This window comes from Accipiter gentilis, chromosome 5 (genome assembly GCF_929443795.1).
Source record: "Accipiter gentilis chromosome 5, bAccGen1.1, whole genome shotgun sequence".
NCBI classification, from domain to species: Eukaryota; Metazoa; Chordata; class Aves; order Accipitriformes; family Accipitridae; genus Astur; species Astur gentilis.
Genome location: NC_064884.1, coordinates 41,874,940 through 41,894,514, shown reverse-complemented (window position 1 = coordinate 41,894,514; position 19,575 = coordinate 41,874,940). Strand labels below are relative to the sequence as shown.

General features: G+C 68.2%; 3 protein-coding genes across 4 annotated transcripts; 2 read left to right on the top strand and 1 right to left on the bottom strand.

Annotated features, from left to right (window-relative positions):
- Positions 1-872: 872 nt before the first annotated feature.
- TMEM98 (transmembrane protein 98) lies at positions 873-5,307 on the top strand. Of its 2 annotated transcripts, none has more exons than XM_049800071.1 (7): positions 873-987; positions 3,537-3,729; positions 3,942-4,073; positions 4,356-4,389; positions 4,503-4,618; positions 4,704-4,763; positions 5,034-5,307. In XM_049800071.1, exons 2-7 carry the CDS (start codon positions 3,599-3,601, stop codon positions 5,236-5,238), a joined length of 678 nt encoding a protein of 225 aa, XP_049656028.1. In that variant the 5' UTR covers positions 873-987; positions 3,537-3,598; the 3' UTR covers positions 5,239-5,307. The 2 variants fall into 2 exon arrangements, with proteins under 2 accessions (XP_049656028.1, XP_049656030.1); XM_049800073.1 differs by lacking the exon at positions 873-987 and adding an exon at positions 2,459-2,575.
- A 1,054-nt stretch (positions 5,308-6,361) lies between these two features.
- GRN (granulin precursor) lies at positions 6,362-13,974 on the top strand. The gene is given in 16 exon segments (XM_049800142.1): positions 6,362-6,435; positions 7,391-7,494; positions 7,580-7,657; positions 7,772-7,856; positions 7,943-8,046; positions 8,136-8,283; positions 8,392-8,498; positions 9,106-9,211; positions 9,293-9,390; positions 9,900-9,980; positions 9,982-10,128; positions 10,928-11,155; positions 11,917-12,144; positions 12,698-12,925; positions 13,340-13,633; positions 13,744-13,974. Coding segments are annotated over 16 exon segments (2,169 nt in total). The 5' UTR covers positions 6,362-6,425; the 3' UTR covers positions 13,867-13,974.
- A 17-nt stretch (positions 13,975-13,991) lies between these two features.
- Positions 13,992-19,575, bottom strand: FAM171A2 (family with sequence similarity 171 member A2). The gene is given in 11 exon segments (XM_049800141.1): positions 13,992-14,318; positions 14,875-15,455; positions 15,457-15,909; positions 15,911-15,976; positions 15,978-16,152; positions 16,493-16,619; positions 16,827-16,943; positions 17,084-17,260; positions 17,355-17,513; positions 17,606-17,698; positions 19,113-19,575. Coding segments are annotated over 11 exon segments (2,466 nt in total). The 3' UTR covers positions 13,992-14,263.

Below are 19,575 nucleotides of genomic sequence, written 5' to 3'. Positions count from 1 at the left end.
CTGTGGGGAGCGGGTGCCAGTGGGATGGGAGCTCCTGTCACCCGGAGTCACCTCTCTGGGGTGGGGACACTTTGGGTCATGATGGAGATGATTTGGGACACAACCAGGACAGTATGGGACACAAAAGGGACAGTAAGGGACACAACTGAAATGCTTTGGGACATAACGGGGACACTAAAGGGCACGGCAGTGACATGAGGACGATGCTTTGGGACATAGCGGGGACACTTTGGGACACAATGGGAACAGGTCAGCATAGGATACGGTGAGGATGGCTGGGATATAGAGGGGACACTTTGGGATGCAACAGGGACGCTTGGGGACACGACAAGGGCACTTTGGGGTGTGGGGAGGGTACTTTGGGATGTAATGGGGACACTTTGGGACACGAGGGGTCATGACAGAGTTCCTTTGGGATGCAGTGGGGCCACTCTGGGGCACAAGGGGATGCTTCAAGGGTGCAGCAGGGGTCCTTTGGGACGCGAGGGGACAGGACAGGGACCCTTTGGGATGCAGTGGGGAGATTTGGGGGCACAAGGGGGGACAAGGGGCACCTTGGAGGACAAGGGGGTGCTCCGAGGGTGTGCAGCAGGGGCACTTTGGGACACGAGGGGAGGCAGTGGGGACACTTTGGGATGCAGCGGGGACACTTTGGGGCCCAAGGTGATACTTTGGGACAGGAGGGGATGCTTCAGGGGTGCGGCGGTGGTTTTTTTGGGACACGACGGGGACATCTGGGGACACGAGGGGAAACTTCACTCACACACACACACACCCCCCCCCGGGAACAACTCGGGACCCTCCGGGGCGGGGGTGGGGCGGGGGCGGGGACCGACCCGGGGTCCCGGCGGGGCGGGGCGGGGGCGGGGACCGGCCCGGGGAGGGGGGGGGGGGGGGCAGAGCCCGGGCCGAGCCCCGCTGCCGGCCCCGCTCCGCGCCCCCCGCCCCGGCTCCATCTTGTGCGCGGCCGCCGCCGAGCGGCTCCAGGTGCGGGGCGGGAGGGGGGGGGGGGGGGGGGGGGGGGGGCGTCGTTTTGCTCGGTCCCTCGTGGGGACCCGCTGGGGGGGGGGGGGGAGAGACACCGTGGGGCGGGGGGGGGACCCCGGGGCGGCCCCCACCTCGGCCCTACGGAGTGATTCCCCCCCCCCCTTCCCACCCCTTGGGACCCCCTGGGAGCACCCGCCGCCCCCCCCCGCCCCCCGCCCCGCGGCCGTACGGGACCCCCGAGGCTGTAGGGGCCCCCTGGGACCGATGCCCCCCATAGAGCCGTGCAGGACCCCCAGAGTGACCCCCCCTCCCCGCCTTGGGACCCCTGGAGCGACACCCCCCCCCGAGGGTCATGCAGGACCTCCATCAGTCCCGTGCCCCCCCGCAACCGGGGTCGTGCAGGACCAGGGACCGCATCAAACCGCCAGCAGCGAACCCCCCCCCAGAGCCTCACGGAGCCCCCCCAGACCCCCTCCAGCAGCGAACCCCCCCCAGAGCCTCACAGAGCCCCCCCCAGACCCCCTCCAGCAGCGAACCCCCCCCCAGAGCCTCACAGAGCCCCCCCAGACCCCCTCCAGCAGCGAACCCCCCCCAGAGCCTCACAGAGCCCCCCCAGACCCCCTCCAGCAGCGAACCCCCCCCAGAGCCTCACAGAGCCCCCCCCAGACCCCCTCCAGCAGCGAACCCCCCCCCAGAGCCTCACAGAGCCCCCCCAGACCCCCTCCAGCAGCGAACCCCCCCCAGAGCCTCACAGAGCCCCCCCAGACCCCCTCCAGCAGCGACCCCCCCCCAGAGCCTCACAGAGCCCCCCCAGACCCCCTCCAGCAGCGAACCCCCCCCAGAGCCTCACAGAGCCCCCCCAGACCCCCTCCAGCAGCGAACCCCCCCCAGAGCCTCACAGAGCCCCCCCAGACCCCCCCCAGCAGCCACCCGACCCCCCCCAGACACCCTACACACACTTCACCTTGCTGCCACAAGCCCCCCCCCCCCCCCCCCCTCCAGTGCTCGTCGCTGCACAGGCAGGATCCGACCCCAAAGCAACCGGGGGCAGGGACCCCCCCCCAAAGGGCCGGGAGGTGGGTGTCGTCGTCCCCCGGGGCTGCCAGCCCACCCCCTCCCCCAGGACTAGGCACCAAGGGGTTACAGCACAGAACCGGCTTTGGTGGCCAAAATCCCTCTTAAGGCATTAATCGTGGTGGGAATTGGGGGGGGAGGGAGGGAAGGGCCACCGTGTTGTGTCGTGTGTGTCCCCCCCCCCCCGGCTGTCCCCAGCCCTGCGGGGGGCGGGGGAGCGGGGACAAGTGCACCCGGCCTGGAAATTTAAGCCAAATCACTAAACCTGGCTTAAAATTCAATGGGATTTAGGGGGAAAAAAAAAAAAAAAAAAAAAAAAGGTGGGAGGGGGGATGCGGTGGGAAGCGGGGTTGGAGGTTTGGGGGGGTATGTCTGGCACACACACCCCCCCCCCCCCGCCGGTGGGGGGCCCATGCATTAGTCAGGGTGTAAAGGTCGGTGTTTGAATGCGCGGTGCGGAAGTGGCACCGTCCCCGTGTCCCCGTCCCCGGCGGTGGCTCCCGGCTGGCAGCAGGTAGGGAGAGCAGGGCTGGGTGCCCCCCACCCCAGCAGGATGGGGTGTGTGTCCCCCACCCCAGCATGGGGACCCGCTGTCTGACCTGTGCGGTGACATGGGGGTCCCAGCTGACTCTGCCCCGGGTTGGTGTCCCGTGGGCCTGGCATGGCCGGGTGTCCTGCTCCCCGTGGGGACGGGGACTTGGAGGCCCCGCTGCTGCACCAAGGATGGCTTGGGGGGTCCCCATGGCCCCATAGGGACCAGTCTCTGGGGTCCCTGTGGTCCCATAGGGACTGGCTGTGAGGGTCCCCATAGCCCCACAGGGACCGGTCTCTGGGATCCCTATAGCCCTGTAGGGACTGGCTATGAGGGTCCCCATAGCCCATATGGGCTGGGGTCTCGGGGGTCCCCATGGTCCCATAAGGACTGGGCTCTGGGGGTCCCCATGGCCCACAGGGACCAGGCTCTGGGGTCCCTATAGCCCCATAGGGACTGGCTATGAGGGTCCCCATAGCCCTTAGGGACTGGTCTCTGGGGTCCCTATGGCCCCAGAGGGACTGACTGTGAGGGTCCCCATAGCCCATAGGGACCAGGCTTTCGGGGGTCCCCATAGTCCCATAGGGACTGGGTTCTGGGGATCCCCATGGCCCCGTAGGACTGGGTCCCCACAGCCCCATATGGCCCAGACCTCACTCTCCTGATCCCAGCTCCTGCCCCATGTCACCATGGCCATGGTGGCGGGATGGAGGCAGCCCCCCCATGAACCATGGCCGAATCCTGCTCCAGCCTGCACCCAACATCACCCCTTTCCCCCAGTGCGTTCCCCCCCCAGGTGACACGGCCTCTGGAAGGACCCCCTGGGGCAGGGATCCATCTAGTGGGAGACACTGGGTCCTGGCCAGGTATTTTGGGGTGCAGGGTGGGGGGAAAGAGCATCTGCAGGGTTCCCAACCCCTCCCCGGTCCCCCCATCACCGCAGACACCACCGTGCCGAGATGGCACCAGACGCCTGACCCACCCCACCCCCGGCGGGGACCAGCCATGGAGACGGTCGTCATCGTGGCCATCGGGGTGCTGGCCACCATCTTCCTGGCATCCTTCGTGGCACTGGTGGTGGTCTGCCGACAGCGGTACTGCCACCCCAAAGACCTCCGGCACCACTATGACACCAAGTGAGTGATCCCGCGGGGGTGGCATCGTCCCCATCCCCACCGGGTGAGGGGGGGTCAGGGAGGGACCCCAAACCCCATGGGCTGGGGACATGTCCACCATCATCAAGGGGATGATGCTGGGGGCACATTCAGCATCATCAGGGTGTTGGGGGCAGGGGGGGAGCCTGAGGAGGTGGCCCTGTCCCCAGGGATGTCCCCCATGTCCTCAACAGACCCATCGTGGACCTGATGGGGACCGCCGAGACACCCTCGGAGCCCTCAGAGCTGGAGCTGGACGATGTGGTCATCACCAACCCCCACATCGAGGCCATCCTGGAGAACGAGGACTGGGTCGAGGATGCCTCGTAAGTGTGTGTGTGTCCCCGGTGTGCCCCATGTCCCCCCCTCCACTGCTGAGGACCCCCATGCAGTGCCAACCCCCCCCATCATGGGGTGCAGGTAGCGGAGATTTGGGGTTACCAAGCTATGGCCGGTCCCAAGAAGGGACAGTCCTCAAGCTGGTCACTGGGTGGGAATGTCCCCAAGGGTCTGGGGGACGCGGGGTGTGGGCAGGCAGGTGGGGGGGGGGCATGGGGTGTGAGGACAGGGGGGTCCGCCCAGATTCACGCCCTCCTCCTTCTCCCCAGGGGTCTGGTGTCCCACTGCATCGCCATCCTGAAGGTGAGTCCAGGGGGTGGCACTGGTGGCAACGGTGGCACTGATGGTACCAGTGGCACTGGTGGCACTGAGTCGACCGTGTCCCCACTCCCGTTGTCCCCCAACCCCCCCAACAGATCTGCCACACGCTGACAGAGAAGCTGGTGGCCATGACCATGGGCTCGGGCGCCCGGGTGAAGTCCCCCGCCAGCCTGGGTGACATCATCGTGGTGGCCAAACGCATCAGCCCCAGGTGACAGGGGGAGTCCCGGGGCTCCGGGGCGGGGTGTCACCATCACCGTGGTGTCCCCAGGGGTTAACGCCATCCCTGCCGGCAGGGTGGATGACGTGGTGAGATCCATGTACCCGCCGCTGGACCCCAAACTGCTGGATGCGAGGTGACACCGGCGAGAAGGACGGGGACACTCCCTGGGTGGGGGGGACACCCATGGGGGGGGACGAGACACACCAGTGCCAGCCCATACCACATAGCTGGTGACAACCACTACAGGGTGACCCAGCAGGATGGGGGTGGGGGCTTGGGGACACCTCCACCCCCCTATGCTGCAGATGGGGAAACTGAGGCACGAGCCACGTTCCCGGTGGCAAAGCCACCATCCCTGTCCGGCCCAGGGCAGGGAGGTGACAAGGCCACCGTGTCCCCGCAGGGCTGCGGCGCTGCTACTGTCCGTCAGCCACCTGGTGCTGGTGACCCGCAGCGCCTGCCGCCAGCCCGCTGCCCGTCACTGGGTCGAGCGGTCGCTGGCGGCCGCCGAGGAGCACATGGCGGTGCTGCGCCAGGCCGCCATGGCCACCGAGACCGACCGGCCACTGGCCACCGAAGCCTTCCGGCAGGAGCAGTCGGCCATCTGAGACCCACCCCCCGCCCCCAACCACCCTGACACCCCTCGTTGGCAATAAAGCCCCTGGGATGTCGTGTGTGTCCCCACTCACCCACCCATCATGGGGGTCTCTGGGTCTGACCTGGCTCTGTGGTTTATGGCTCAGGGCGGGGGGGAGGGGGCGTTGAGGGAGGATGAGGGGGTTTGAGGGGCTTCGGGGGGGGGAAGGTTGGGCGTTTAGGGAGGGTTTGGGGCAGTTGAAGGGGTGTTTAGGGGGGTTGGAGGGGATTGGGGGGGTCATGGGGGTTTGGCAGGGGTGTCGGGAGATTTGGGGGAGGTTGGGGGGATTTGGGGGACATTTGAGGGGCTTAGGAGGGGCTGGGGGGGAGTTTAGGGAGGTTGGGGGGGACTTGGAGGTTTGGTAGGGGGTCGTGGGAGATTTGGGGGATGTTTGAGGGGGTTAGGAGGGGCTGGGGGGGAGATTAGGGAGGTTGGGGGGGACTTGGAGGTTTGGTAGGGGGTCGTGGGAGATTTGGGGGACGTTTGAGGGGGTTAGGAGGGGCTGGGGGGGAGATTAGGGAGGTTGGGGGGGGGACTTGGGGGTTTGGTAGGGGGTCGTGGGAGATTTGGGGGACGTTTGAGGGGGTTAGGAGGGGCTGGGGGGGGGTTAGGGAGGTTGGGGGGGACTTGGAGGTTTGGTAGGGCATTGTGGGAGATTTGGGGAGGTTTGGCGGGGGTAAGGTTGGGAGCATTGGGGGGGGATGGGGAAGTTTGGAGGGGATTGGGAGTTCGGGTGGTTTGGGAGGGGGCTTGGGGGTGCTGCCCACCCCAGAAGCAAGGCCCCAAGGGGTCCGCAGGGCTCAGCACCAGCGCGGTGCAACGCCCCGTGCCCACGGCGGGGCCGCTTTGGGGGTGGGGGGGCAGGACCGTGGGGCGACAACCCCCGCCCCGCCCCCCCGGGCTGAGGCCTGGCCAACTCATCGCACTCCGTTCCCCGTGGGGAAGGGGGGGCGCGGTCATGTGGCCCCGCATCACGTGACGGGGAGGGTGGGGTAAGGGGGTAAGGGTGAGGAGGCGGTGCTCCCAGCCCCCTTTCCCCGAGTTGGCCAATGGCAGCGGGGCGGGCGGGGAAGTGGGCCAATGGGGGGGGTAGGGGGGTGGGGCTTGCGGCTGGCCGGCACCGCGACCCTGGCGGCGGGGCTGGGACCGGCACCGGGAATGGGAGCGGGTACGGGTCGGGTCGGGGGGGGCCGCACCGGGTCGGAGGGAGCCGGGGCTTGGGGGGAGCCGGGTGCTCGGCGGGCACTGGGAGTCACAGGGTGCCCTGCGGGCAATGGGAGGCACTGGTGGGCACTGGGAGGCACTGGTAGTCATGGGGGGGGGGGGGGGGGGTCTGGGGGCACTGGGAGGTACTGGGAGCACTGGGTCAGGACAATGGGTGTCCCTGCAGAACCCATGGGGAGGGCCCAGCCCTGCTTTGGGGTGGGGGAGGACAGTGCGGTGACACCGAGGGGTGTCGTGTCCCCCCCCGCCCCCCTTGCCTCCAGCGTGGGGTCCCCCCTCGGGTCCCCCGGGGGCGGTGATTTCCCCCCCCTTCCCCGCCCCGGCGTGTCCCGGCAGCCTGGGGGGGGCTGTGAGGCACCCACAGGTGCGGGGGGGGGGGGGGGGGGGAGGGGTGTCACACCGCGTGGGGAAAGGGAAGTGAAAGTGATTGTGGAAGTGGGTGGCGGGTGGCGGGGAGGGCGTCCTAGGTGAGGGGGGGACTGTGCAGGGGTTGCAGGGCAGCCCTTAGCACCCATGGGTGCTGCTTGGGGGGTGCTCTCACACCCCACAACCACACCACCCCCCCCCCACGCCAGCGGTGCTGGCTTCCTACGCCGCGGGGAGATGTTATCGGGGTGCTGCGGGCAGCGGTTGGGGTGCCAGACACCACAGCGGCCCCTCCTGCCACGCGTGGGTGCCCCCCCCGGCACCCTGAGATGCCCCCCCCCCCCCCAGTCACCCGGCGGAGGGGGGGGCGGATTTCCCAACAGACGGCCGAAAGGGGAAGCGAGAGCTGGGGGGGGGGGGGGGTGGTGGTGCTGGGGCAGAGACCTGCCCCCCCCCAACCACCACCCCCGGTGAGTGGGGAAACTGAGGCACGGCGGTGCCGGGTGGGGGGGGGGGGAATCTGCTGCCTGCAGGTGCCCCCAGTGCCATGAGGACCCTCCTGCTGCTGTGGCTGGCCCTGGCCGGAGCCTGCGCCAGGCTGCGATGTCGCGATGGGCAGCCGTGCCCCGCCACCCCGGTGAGTGCCCAGGGTTGGGGAGGGTACGGAGGGGGGGTGCCCGCAACGGTCGGTAACCCCTTCCATGGTTTCCCCCCCCCCCCAGGTCCTGCCTGCCAGCAGCGCGGCAGTGTGCCAGGACGGCTCACCCTGCCCCACTGGCACCAGCTGCCCGCTGCCAGAGGTGAGCCTACCTAGTGTGCCTCAGTTTCCCCCCCCCTCTCTCTGCCATTTGGGGGGGGGGGGGGGGGCTTTTCCCCCCCCTGCAGCTCTCCCACCCCCCCTTCTCTCTCCCCAGGGAGTCCCCTGTGCCGGTGGCCGCCACTGCTGTCCCCGAGGGTCCCGCTGCAGTGCTGACGGCAACTCCTGCATCACGTCCCTAGGTATGGGGGGGGCCGCACGTGGGTGGGCCTGGTGGGGGGAAGACAGGGGATATGGAGGTCCCTCACCCCATTCCCACTCTCCACAGCCCCTCGTGCTGTCCCTTGTCCCGACGGACAGTCCGAGTGTCCCGATGATGCCACCTGCTGCATGACAACGAATGGCACCTGGGGGTGCTGCCCCATGCCCCAGGTACGGGGGGGGAGGGGAGGATGATACGGGGACATTTGGGGGGGACATCATGAAGCCACAGCTGTGACGAGTGGGTCCGGTGCCTGCAGGCCTCATGCTGTGCCGACAAGGTGCACTGCTGTCCCCACACCACCATCTGCGACCTGGCCCACGGGCGCTGCCTGTCACCCACTGGTGACGGTGACATCCCCCTGGGCACCGCCTTCCCTGCCTGGAAGCGTCAGCCTCCGGCACCAGGTAAGGGGTGTCCCCCTCGGGGTGGTAGGGTGCCCTTGCTGTCCCCATGGAGGGGATACAGAAGTGGGGAGGGGACACAGTGTCACCATTTGTGTGTGTCCTCTGCAGTCGCGTTGCACGAGGTGCTGTGCCCTGACGGCCGCTCGGCATGTCCCGACGGTGCTACCTGCTGCCAGCTGCCCTCGGCGCAGTATGGCTGCTGTCCCCTGCAAAACGTGAGTGCTGGCCCCACACCGGGCACCCCATGCTGGGCACCGTCCACCAGGCACCCTGTACCAAGCACCCTACACCAGCCACCCAATGCTGGGCACCCCATGCTAGACAGCCTGTCCCAAAAGTCCTATGCCAGACACCCCGTGCCCACCAACCCCCACCAGGCACCCCATACCAAGTACTCCATGCCGGGCACCCGGCACTGAGCACCCCATGCCCGGCACCCGGTATCAGGCGCTGTGTCCCAAGCACCACATGCCAGCTACCCCATACCAGCCACCCCACGGCAGCTGCCCTGTACTGGCAGCCCGTACTGAGCACCCCACGCCAGGCACCCTATCCTGAGCATCCCATGTTGGGCACCCTGCGCTGAGCACCACATGCCGGGCACCCAGTACAGGACACCCCATGTCAGGTGCCCCGTACCTGCAGCCCATACTGAGCACCCCACAGCAGGCACCCCATGCTGAGCACCCTGTCCCAGGCACCCTGTCCCAATCGCCCCCAACACCGGCAGCCCACCCTATCCGTGTCACCGCTGGGACCCCCTGGGTGGGCAAGGTGGGCAGGGGTCTGGCAGACATCAATGGTGGGCTCTCCCCTGGGCAGGCGGTGTGCTGCAGTGATGGGCAGCACTGCTGCCCGCAAGGCACTGTCTGCGACCTGGAGCGCTCCACCTGCACGTCAGAGCGGTCCCTGGCATCCCTGCCCAAAGGTGAGGACCGCCCCGGGGGGTAGCCACCCCTGTCCTCACCCAGGGAGGGGACACCGGCTCTGACTGTCCCCTTGTCCCCAGCTCGTGATGTGAAGTGTGACGAGGAGACGAGCTGCCCCGATGGGAACACGTGCTGCCGGCTCAGCTCGGGGGCCTGGGGGTGCTGCCCGCTGGAGGAGGTATGGGGGGACAGGGGGGTCTGTCCCCAGGAGGGACAAGAGCGGGGGTCCCCTGTGCCCCCTGGGACAGGCAGATGTGCCCTGTCCCCTCGGTGGGGTGAAAGCAGATGTGCCCTGTCCCCCATGAGGGACAGGGAGGGCTCCCACCCCCCCACAATGTCCCGTGGGGATGGGGGTGACACCAGGCCCATTTGCTGGGTCCCCAGTCAGACCCCCTTTGCTAACTGGGACCAGTTTGGGGCTTCAGTGGTTGGAGGTGATGAAGGGAAACAAGGCTCTCGAGGTGCTTGGGACCCTTGTGTGTCCTACCGAGGGGGCACAGAAGTGATGAGGGGGTCCCCATATTCCCCCAAAAGTGGGGATGGAGCCAGGGTAGGGACAGGGCACAAGGGCGGGCAGGAACAGGTAGGGAGGGGGCACGGTTTCTCCCCTGGGGGTCCCCAAGCATGGAGCTGGGGGTCCCTGGGGGAGTCAGGCTGGGCTCAGAATCCCTTCTTGCCCCCCCCCAGGCCATCTGCTGCCCCGACCACGTGCACTGCTGCCCCCAGGGCTACACCTGCGACCCAGCAGGGGGCAGCTGCCTGCAGGAGGGGGGGGGGCCGCTTGCCCTGGGTGCAGAAGACCCCGGCGCTGACCCGAGAGAAGGACGTGCAGTGTGACGAGGAGACGAGCTGCCCCGACGGGAACACGTGCTGCCGGCTGAGTTTGGGCACCTGGGGGTGCTGCCCGCTGGAGCAGGTTTGGGGGGACCCTGCCCATGGGGACAGGGGTCCCCATATGGGGACAAGGTCATGCTGGGGTCCCCAGCTGGGTGGGAGTTGGGGTGGTGCACCCAGGGGAGCAGGGTGCCCTGGACTGGGCTGAGATCCCAGGGGGTCCTGGTATGTCCTTGAGGGGGGGGCATGGCTCAAGGGGCCCCAAGCAGCTGGAGCACAGGGCCTGGGGACACAGGGATGTTCAACAGGGCACTGCCACCTCCTGTTCCCCAGGACAGACCTGTGGTACGGGGCAAGTGTCCCCTGTACCCTGGGTGGGACAAAGGCTGATGTCTCCTGTCTCCCAGGAGAACCAATGCTAGATGTTCTCTTGCTCCTAGAAGGACGAGGGCCAATGTCCCCTGTTCTCCAGGAGGGACAAGGCTAGGTGCAGGGCTCCCCCCCCTGCCCCCCGCCATGTCCCATGGAGGTGGGGGTGACATCAGGCCCTTTTGCTGGCTCCCCAGTCAGACCTCCTCTGCTAACTGGCACCAGTTTGGGGCTCCAGTGGTGGGAGGTGAAGGGAAACAAGCCCCTCAGGGTGCTTGGGACCTTTGTGTGTCCCACTGAGGGGGGGACAAGAGTGATGAGGGGGTCCCCATATTCCCCCAAAAGTGGGGATGGAGCCAGGCTGGGATGAGGGAGGGGGGAGAGAGGACAAGGGAGGACAGGAACAGGTAGGGAGCGGGCACGGTTTGTCCCCTGGGGGTCCCCAGGCATGGAGCTGGGGGTCCCTGGGGGGTGGTCAGGCTGGGCTTAGACCCCCCTTTTTGCCCCCCCAGGCCGTCTGCTGCCCCGACCACGTGCACTGCTGCCCCCAGGGCTACACCTGCGACCCAGCAGGGGGCAGCTGCCTGCAGGAGGGGGGGGGCCGCTTGCCCTGGGTGCAGAAGACCCCAGCGCTGACCCGAGAGAAGGACGTGCAGTGTGACGAGGAGACGAGCTGCCCCGATGGGAACACGTGCTGCCGGCTGAGTTCGGGCACCTGGGGGTGCTGCCCGCTGGAGCAGGTTTGGGGGGACCCTGCCCACGGGGACGGGGGTCCCCATATGGGGACGAGGTCATGCTGGGGTCCTCAGCTGGGTGGTGGGACAGGCACTCAGGGGAGCGGGAGGGCTCCCAAGTTGTCCTTGGAGGGGGAATGTGGATCGAGGGACCCTGAGCAGCTGAAGCAGCGATCCTGGGGATGTGGAGATGTTTAACAGGTCACTGCCACCTCCTGTCCCCTAAGAGAGACCCACCCTTGACCTGCGGTATGGAGCAGATGTCCCCTGTGCCTTGGGGAGGACAATGGCTGATGCCCCCTGTCCCCCAGGAGGGACAGGGTCAGATGTCCCCTGTGCACTGGGTGCGGTGATGGCCAATGTCCCCTCTCCCCCATGAAGGATTGTGGCCAGCCCGGGGCTCCAAACCCCACAATGTCCCATGGAGATGGGGGTGACACCAGGTCCCTTTGCTGGCTGCCCAGTCAGACCCCCTCTGCTAACTGGGACCAGTTTGGGGCTCCAGTGGTGGGAGGTGATGAAGGGGCACGAGGCCACTGGGATGCTTGGGGACCTCGCCTTGTCCTGCTGGGGGGAGAATGAGGGGGGGGGTCCCCATAAAACACCCTCCAAGGAGGGAGGGAGCCAGGTTGGGACGTGGGGGACAAGGGAGGCCGGGAACAGGTAGGGAGGGGGCACAGTTTCTCCCCTGGGGGTCCCCAGGCATGGAGCTGGGGGTCCCTGGGGGGTCAGGCTGGGTTCAGACCCCCCCTTCTTGCCCTCCCCAGGCCGTCTGCTGCTCCGACCACGTGCACTGCTGCCCCCAGGGCTACACCTGCGACCCAGTAGGGGGCAGGTGCCTGCAGGAGGGGGGGGCCCCCTTGCCCTGGGTGCAGAAGACCCCAGCACTGGCCCAAGAGAAGGACGTGCGGTGTGACGAGGAGACGAGCTGCCCCGATGGGAACACGTGCTGCCGGCTCAGCTCGGGGGCCTGGGGGTGCTGCCCGCTGGAGGAGGTATGGGGGGACAGGGGGGTCTGTCCCCAGGAGGGACAAGAGCGGGGGTCCCCTGTGCCCCCTGGGACAGGCAGATGTGCCCTGTCCCCTCGGTGGGGTGAAAGCAGATGTGCCCTGTCCCCCATGAGGGACAGGGAGGGCTCCCACCCCCCCACAATGTCCCATGGGGATGGGGGTGACACCAGGCCCATTTGCTGGGTCCCCAGTCAGACCCCCTTTGCTAACTGGAACCAGTTTGGGGCTTCAGTGGTGGGAGGTGATGAAGGGAAACAAGGCTCCCAAGGTGCTTGGGACCTTTGTGTGTCCCACTGAGGGGAGTCAGAAGTGATGAGGGGGTCCCCATATTCCCCCAAAAGTGGGGATGGAGCCAGGGTGGGGACAGGGCACAAGGGCGGGCAGGAACAGGTAGGGAGGGGGCACGGTTTCTTCCCTGGGGGTCCCCAAGCATGGAGCTGGGGGTCCCTAGGCATGGAGCTGGGGGTCCCTAGGCATGGAGCTGGGGGTCCCTGGGGGAGTCAGGCTGGGCTCAGAATCCCTTCTTGCCCCCCCCCAGGCCATCTGCTGCCCCGACCACGTGCACTGCTGCCCCCAGGGCTACACCTGCGACCCAGCAGGGGGCAGCTGCCTGCAGGAGGGGGGGGGCCGCTTGCCCTGGGTGCAGAAGACCCCGGCGCTGACCCGAGAGAAGGACGTGCGGTGTGACGAGGAGACGAGCTGCCCTGACGGGAACACGTGCTGCCGGCTGAGTTTGGGCACCTGGGGGTGCTGCCCGCTGGAGCAGGTTTGGGGGGGGGGCGGGAAATGGCAGGGCGAGGGCTGTATCATGGCACCAGGTTTTGGGGATAGAATGGGGGGGATTGGGGCAGAGTGGGACTTGGGATGTGGCCCTTTGGGGACAGGCAGGGCTGGGGTGGGGACAGGGATGTGGACACTCCCATCTCCATCACTGCACACACACACACATACCCCCCCCTCCATGGGGGCTCTGTGGGCACCTTGGGGTCAGGGTCCAGCTGGCCCTGGGGCTGCTGCTGGGCATGAGCAGGGCTGGGGGGACAGGGGACACATGACGTTGGGGGGTTCAGGATGGTACCCAGAACCCTAGGACCCCCAAATACCTGCATGCTTGGGTGCCGCGGCCACCTGGGTGCCCCGTTGAGCCCAGCCTCTCCCCCCCTCCTGTCCCCCCCCCCAGGCTGTCTGCTGCGGGGACCACCAGCACTGCTGTCCCCGAGGTTACACTTGCAACGTGGCGACCCAGAGCTGCGAGAAGCTGCTGGCACCCACCCCGCTGCTACAAGCACCCACGTCCCCGCTCCGGGTACCCGCACCCCCCCGCCGGGCACCCGTCCTCCCACCAGCCCTGCTGCGAGCCGCCGGCACCGAGCCCGGTGCCCCGGTGCCCTGCGATGCTGCCCGCTCCTGCCGCAGCGGGCAGCAGTGCTGCCGGAGCCGGGGGGGCTCCTGGGGGTGCTGCCCCTTCAGCCAGGTTAGTGGGGGGGGGGGGGGGGGGGGGGGGGGCAGCAGGGTGGGGGTCTGGGTGGCATAATTTCCCCACCCCCCCAATCCCTCTCCCCTTCATCCCGTATCTCTTTGCAGGGCTCCTGCTGCTCCGATGGCCGTCACTGCTGTCCTGGGGGGTCCCGCTGCACTGGGGGGGGTTGGGGGTGCAGCCCCCAGCGCTGGGACCTTCCCCCACCCCCCCGCAGGGTGCTGCTCTGATGTCCCTGGGGACCTTCTAAGGATGTCATCACTCCAATAAAAGGTTTTTAGGACAAACCCCATTCCCTGGCTCCTCAGGGCAGGGGGGAAACTGAGGCAGGAAGCAGAGGCAGGGAGTTGTTTTGGGTTTTTTTTTTTTAATATATTAATGCCATCTAACGAACAGGCAGGGATGTGCAGGCAGGTGCAGGCAGCAGCTCCCTGCCCAGCCCGGCCGGGTGCAGGCGGTGCCTGGGGGGGGGGTCCCCATGTCCCCCCCCACCGCCAGCCCAGTCCCCACTGGCCCCTCTTCATCCTCGCCTCATAGAAAACGTTTAGAAACATGATTAAAATCCAAAGCCATGGGGCTGGGGGGTCGAGGTTGGGGAGGGACCGGGCCCCCCCCCCCCCCCAGCTCCTATGGTAGCTTGGAGGCACCGCTGGCCCGGGGGGCAGTGCCAGCCCCCCCCGCCCTGCAGGGACACAAGTGGGGACATGCTTCAGGCCACGGGGGGGACATATAGTTCTTGTCCCACCCCACCTGCTCCCCAAAAGACAGGGAGATGAAGGGCAGTATCATGGTGGGCACAGGACCCCATGTGGCAGACCCCGGTGCCATGGGGGGGGGGACATGATACCCGGGGCAGGGGGGGGGCAAGCACACAGGGGACCTGAGGCTTGTCCCTCTGTCCCCTCCCGTGGCAGGGGCTGGGGACAAGCGATGGGGCAGGTTGGGATGACTGGTGGGACAGGGCTGGTGGTGGAAGGGGACAGCGGCAGGACTGGAGGACAGTGGGGGGATGAGATGGGGGGGGGGGGGGGGTAGGACAGGGACAAGACAGGATGGTGGCAGGGTGCTGGGTGACAGCGGTGGGATGAGATGGTGGTGGGATGGGACAGGCTGGCGGGAGGCGAGGACGAGGGTGGGCTAGGGTGATGACAGTAGCAGCGTACCCACCATCCCGCCACCCCCCCAGACAAGGCCAGAGAACCCCCCCCGCCTTGCACGCCGGCCATGCCACCACTCACTTGACATTGAAGACCATCAGCGGCCGCTCCTCCCGCTTCTGCCAGGGGCTTTTACGGTCGCCCCCCTCGTCCCCCCCGTCGCCCGCCTCTGCCAACGCTTCCTCCTCAGGGCTGGTCAGGGAGTCACGGGGGGCTTCGCTGGCACTGCTGCGCCCGCTGCCCCCCCCTCGTCGCCCCCCGCTCCCCGCTTCCAGCAAGGGGGCCAGCGAGCTGTCCTCGGGGGAGGCGACGGGCAGGGGGGGTCGGGTCCCTCCGTCCTCCCCCCCACCTCCGACTCCCCGGGGGAGGCGGGGGGGGGGCGCAGGGCCGGACCCCCTTTCGCCGCCCTGCAGATCGATGTAGGAATGCCTGACCTGGGAGGAACGGCCGTCCAAGGAAACGAACCAAGCTCTTGGAGGGGGGGGCCCCCCCAATTCTAATAACTGCTGCCCCGCCAGCGCCTGCAGCTCCCCGTTGAGCTGGGCCACCGCCGACCCGTCCAGCAGCACCGGGATGGCCACCGAGCCGCTCACCGGTTGAGGGGCACGAGCCCCCCCCCAATTTTCCCCTTCCTCAAAGGGTTGCCCAGCGGACGGGGGGGGGCGGCGGGGCGGCCGTCGCCACCGTCGAACCGGGTCCCCCATCGCTTTCGGGGGGACCCTCCGGTTCGCCGGGGGCCAGGCGCATGTAGCGGGCGGGGATGAGGAGGGTGGGCATCACCCCCCGGTAGACATCCTCGGGCCCCCCGCCCCGGTCCAGGGGGCCGCAGAGGAGGAGGGGACCCGGGGGAGCCAGCGAGGGTGGGCGAGGGGGGGGCTCGGGCAGCGGGTGCTCGGTTGGCTGCCCCCCGTAACGGGAAAACACCGGGGGCGAGGGGGGCCGGGGGGGGAAAGCGGGGGTCCCCCGGGGATGCTCATCCGGCGGTTGCAGCCCGTCGACCGAGCGGGCGGCCCTGAGGCCGAAGGCTTCGCCGGGACGCCCATAGTCCTCCGGGGCGGGGGGCTGGCGACGGCGGGGTGCCAGGGTGCCGGCGGGGGTCCGGGGGCCGGTGCGGAGTTGGGGGGGGGGCCGGCGGTTGGAAGAAGTCCGGCCGGGCGGTGGGGAGGTCGCGGGTAGGGGGGGGGTAAACCAGGGGTGGGGAGGTCGGTGTCCCCCCCCGAGGACGCCGTCTCCAGGTGGCTGCCACCGCAGAGGAGGTCCAGTTGGGACACCGAGGTGGCCTGGTCCCGCCGAGCGGCGTCCAGCGGCCCCGGCAGCGGCAGCTTGCGGTGCTGCGCCCGCGGCTTCAGGCACCGCCGCCTGCGGGGAGATGGTGATAGGGTCACCCCATGGGGGGGGGGGGGGGCATAGGGAGGGTGCTGGGGTCCCCCACCCACCTCCCTCACCTGCTGTAGGGTGCTAGAGGAGTGGGCTCCAGCCAGCTATAGGGCACCTGGGGTGATGTCCCCCTCCCATGCCAGCTATAAGGCACCTGGGGGTCCCAAATAGTGGTGATTCCCCCCCCCCCCGCCAGCCAGCCATAGGGTACTCAGGGGTGCTGGGAGGGTGGTGCCCCCTGCCCCCCCCCCCCTGCCCAGCTGTGGTGTGTGACAAACCCCCCCCCTGCAAGCCATGGGGGTGCTGGGCAGGGGGTGCTGACCTGCAGTAGTAGATGAGGAGGCAGAGGAGGATGAGGACGAGCAGGGCCAGCGCGCCCAGGATGGTCAGCAGGAAGATGGTGTGGTAGGTGGTGATGTCCGTCACGCCTGCCGCCATCGCCACCAGCCCTGGGGGACGGTGAGGTCAGACGGGACATGGGCAACCCCCCCCCCCCCCACCCCCCCGTAAAAGCACTGCAGGGGCTGCACCCACCAGCACCCCACGGGATGGGCTGTCCTCCCCACCACACCACCCCCCGCCCCCAGGACAGCCCATCCCCAGGGCGATGGGGACAGCGGGACCCAGGCTGGGGGCACCCACGGGTGTCACCCTACCTGTGCTGGGAGAGGGCAGAGCTGCTGCCCAGTATCCCAACTGGGAGGAGACGAAGGTCCAGTAGAGCTGCCGGCCTTCCTTACGGATCAGCCCCGTCCCGTTACGTACCCACAGCCCTGCAGGGAGACACGTCCGTTCCCCGCCCCCCACCACCGCAGCGGGCCGAGACCCCCCGAACTCATTCACCGGCACCGCCGCCAAGCCCCACGGGAGCCGTGCCACCCCTCTGCCACCCTCCCCCTCAACCAGCGCTCACCGCTCTTGGGGTCAAACCTCCAGGCTGGCACGCTGGTGGCCGCCACGGGCCCGGCGTCAGGGGCCAAAGGGACGGACAGCTGGACGGGGCCGGCCAGCGGCACCTCCGTCCCGTTCCCGGTGAAGAGATGGACGCTGAGAGCTGCCACGGGCGCCAGCTCCAGCCAGGTGGCATTGGCTGCAGGGACAAGCGACGGTGACATACGGACGGGATCCCTCACGGGGTGTCTTCTGCGTACCCCCAAAAAGTCCCGCCAGTGTTGTCCCCGTACCGCTGCCGTCCTGCTCGGCCCCGAGGAAGGTGGGGAAGGCGCGGGTCAGGCTGGGGCCGGTGGCGGCGGTGAGGGACGCGGCGAGCTGGCTGTACGTGGAGCTGCGGGGCAGGCGGGCTGCCCGCCGGGGAAACTGCGCCCACGGCTGCCCCCGGGCACCTGGGTAGTGGCGGGGGGGGAGACGAGGTGGGTGGCAGCACCCAAGGGTGACGGTGGTGCCAGCCACCCCGCTCTCCATTCCCATCGCTCACCTGGGGATCCCAGGAGGATTTGGACCAGGTCCTCGTAGAGGATGAGGGTGGCGGGGCGCTCAGGGAGCAGGTAGAGGCTGATGGAGGCGTAGACTGCAAGGGGGGGGGTGATGGGGGGGACCCCAAAAATATCCCCCCCCCCGGCCCCCCAAGTTGGGGGGGCTGGGGAGGAGGAGGGGGGGGTGCTGATGGGGAGAGGGGGGTGATGGGCCCCACAGAGTGGGTGGGGAGGGGGGGAATAGGGCATCAAGGGGTGGGATGGACATGGGGACAGGGACGGGGACAGGGAGGGACAGGCGGTGGCAGGCAGCGGGCAGCGTGGGGGCACCCCCCCTGCACACCCCCATCCTTGCGCACAGTCCAGGCCTGGCACGTCCGTGCCTGTCCCCAACCCTTGCACACCCCAGCCCTCACACAGCCCAAGCACCCCAATCCTTACACACCCCAATCCTTGCACCCCACCCCCAGCCTCCCAATCCCCGTGTGCCACCATGCCCTTGCACACCCCCGGTCCTGGCACACCCATGCACACCCCAATCCTTGCACACCCCAAATCCGCAGCGCTCCCCGCTCCTTGCACACACCCGTGTCCCCAGCCTCACCCACCACATGCACCCCCATCCCTGTGCACCCCATCCGCGCGCGCCCCCAACCCCACGCACCCATCCCTGTGCACCTCCAATGCTGCACCCCCATCCTTGTGCACCCCCTATCCCTGCGCACCCCCCCAGCTCCCATGTATCCCACCCCCCCCCCGGCAAGGTGACCCCATTGATGCCGCCCTGCGCTGCCCCCCCCTGCCCCGCGCTGGCCCTGGGGACAAAGGCTGGCACCCAGCCCAGGGTGCCCCTCCGGCCCCCCCACCCCAGGATAGGGGGACTTTGGGGCCACCAGGACATGGCTGTCCCCTCCCAAAGGGGCTGGGATCCCCCCAAACACCCCTCAGTAAGGGACTCTCCTCTCCAAAATCCCTTTGGGGTCCCCAGGAAGGGACTGGGGTCCCTGTAAGGGACTGGAGGTCCCCAGGAAGTGACTGGGGCCCCAGGAAGGGACTGGGGGTCCCCAGGAAGGGACCAAAGGCTCCCAGTAAGAGATTGGAGCCTCCCCCACCCAGTAAGGGAGGAATGAGGGACTACATTAAGGGCTTGGGCCCCCTCATAAGGGGTTGAGGCCCCCAGTAAGGGACCAGTTCCCCCAGTAAGGGGCCAGGGCCCCTGTAAGAGATTGGAGTCGCTTGTAAGGAACCAACTCCCACAGTGAAGACTCAGGGCCCCCCATAAGGGCACAGAGCTCCCCAGTAAGGGGTTGGTGTCCCCCATAAGGGCTCAGAGCCCCCCAGTAAGGGGTTGGGGTTCCCCAGGACGAGACTGGGGACCCTCCATATGAGCCACCCAGCGAGGCAGCAGGGGGCCCCCACTAAAGGTTTGGGGTTCCCTCATAAGTATTCAAAGTCCCCCCAGTAAGGCGTTGGGGTCCCCCGTAAGGGCTGGGGGTCCCAGTCACTCACGCGGCAGCTTGTTGACGCGCCAGGGGACGGAGGCGGTGACGTAGCCGCGGCGGGTGGCGGTGACGAGGACCCAGGTGCCCAGGCGGTAGGGGACGGGCAGGATGCCGGTGCCCTCGTGGTCGGTGGTGCCGGCCGCCAGCGAGCTGCGGTTGCCGAAGACCTCCAGGGTGGCCTGGGCCAGCGGGGCCAGCGTCCCGCTCTCGTACACCTGCACCTTCAGCAGCACCTCTGCGGGGACACGGGTGACACGTGGGTGTGGGCATGGGGCACCCCTCGTGCCGAGAGGTACCCCCAAGTGTGCCTTGTGGATGGGGTTGGGGGCACCATCCCAGCAGAATGGTGGGACCCATCCCGGTGGGTCATGGGCACCATCCCAGCAGGGTGGTGGGACCCATCCCAGTGCGTCATGGGCATTATCCCAGCAGGGTGGTGGGACCCATATCAGCAGAATGGTGGGACCCAT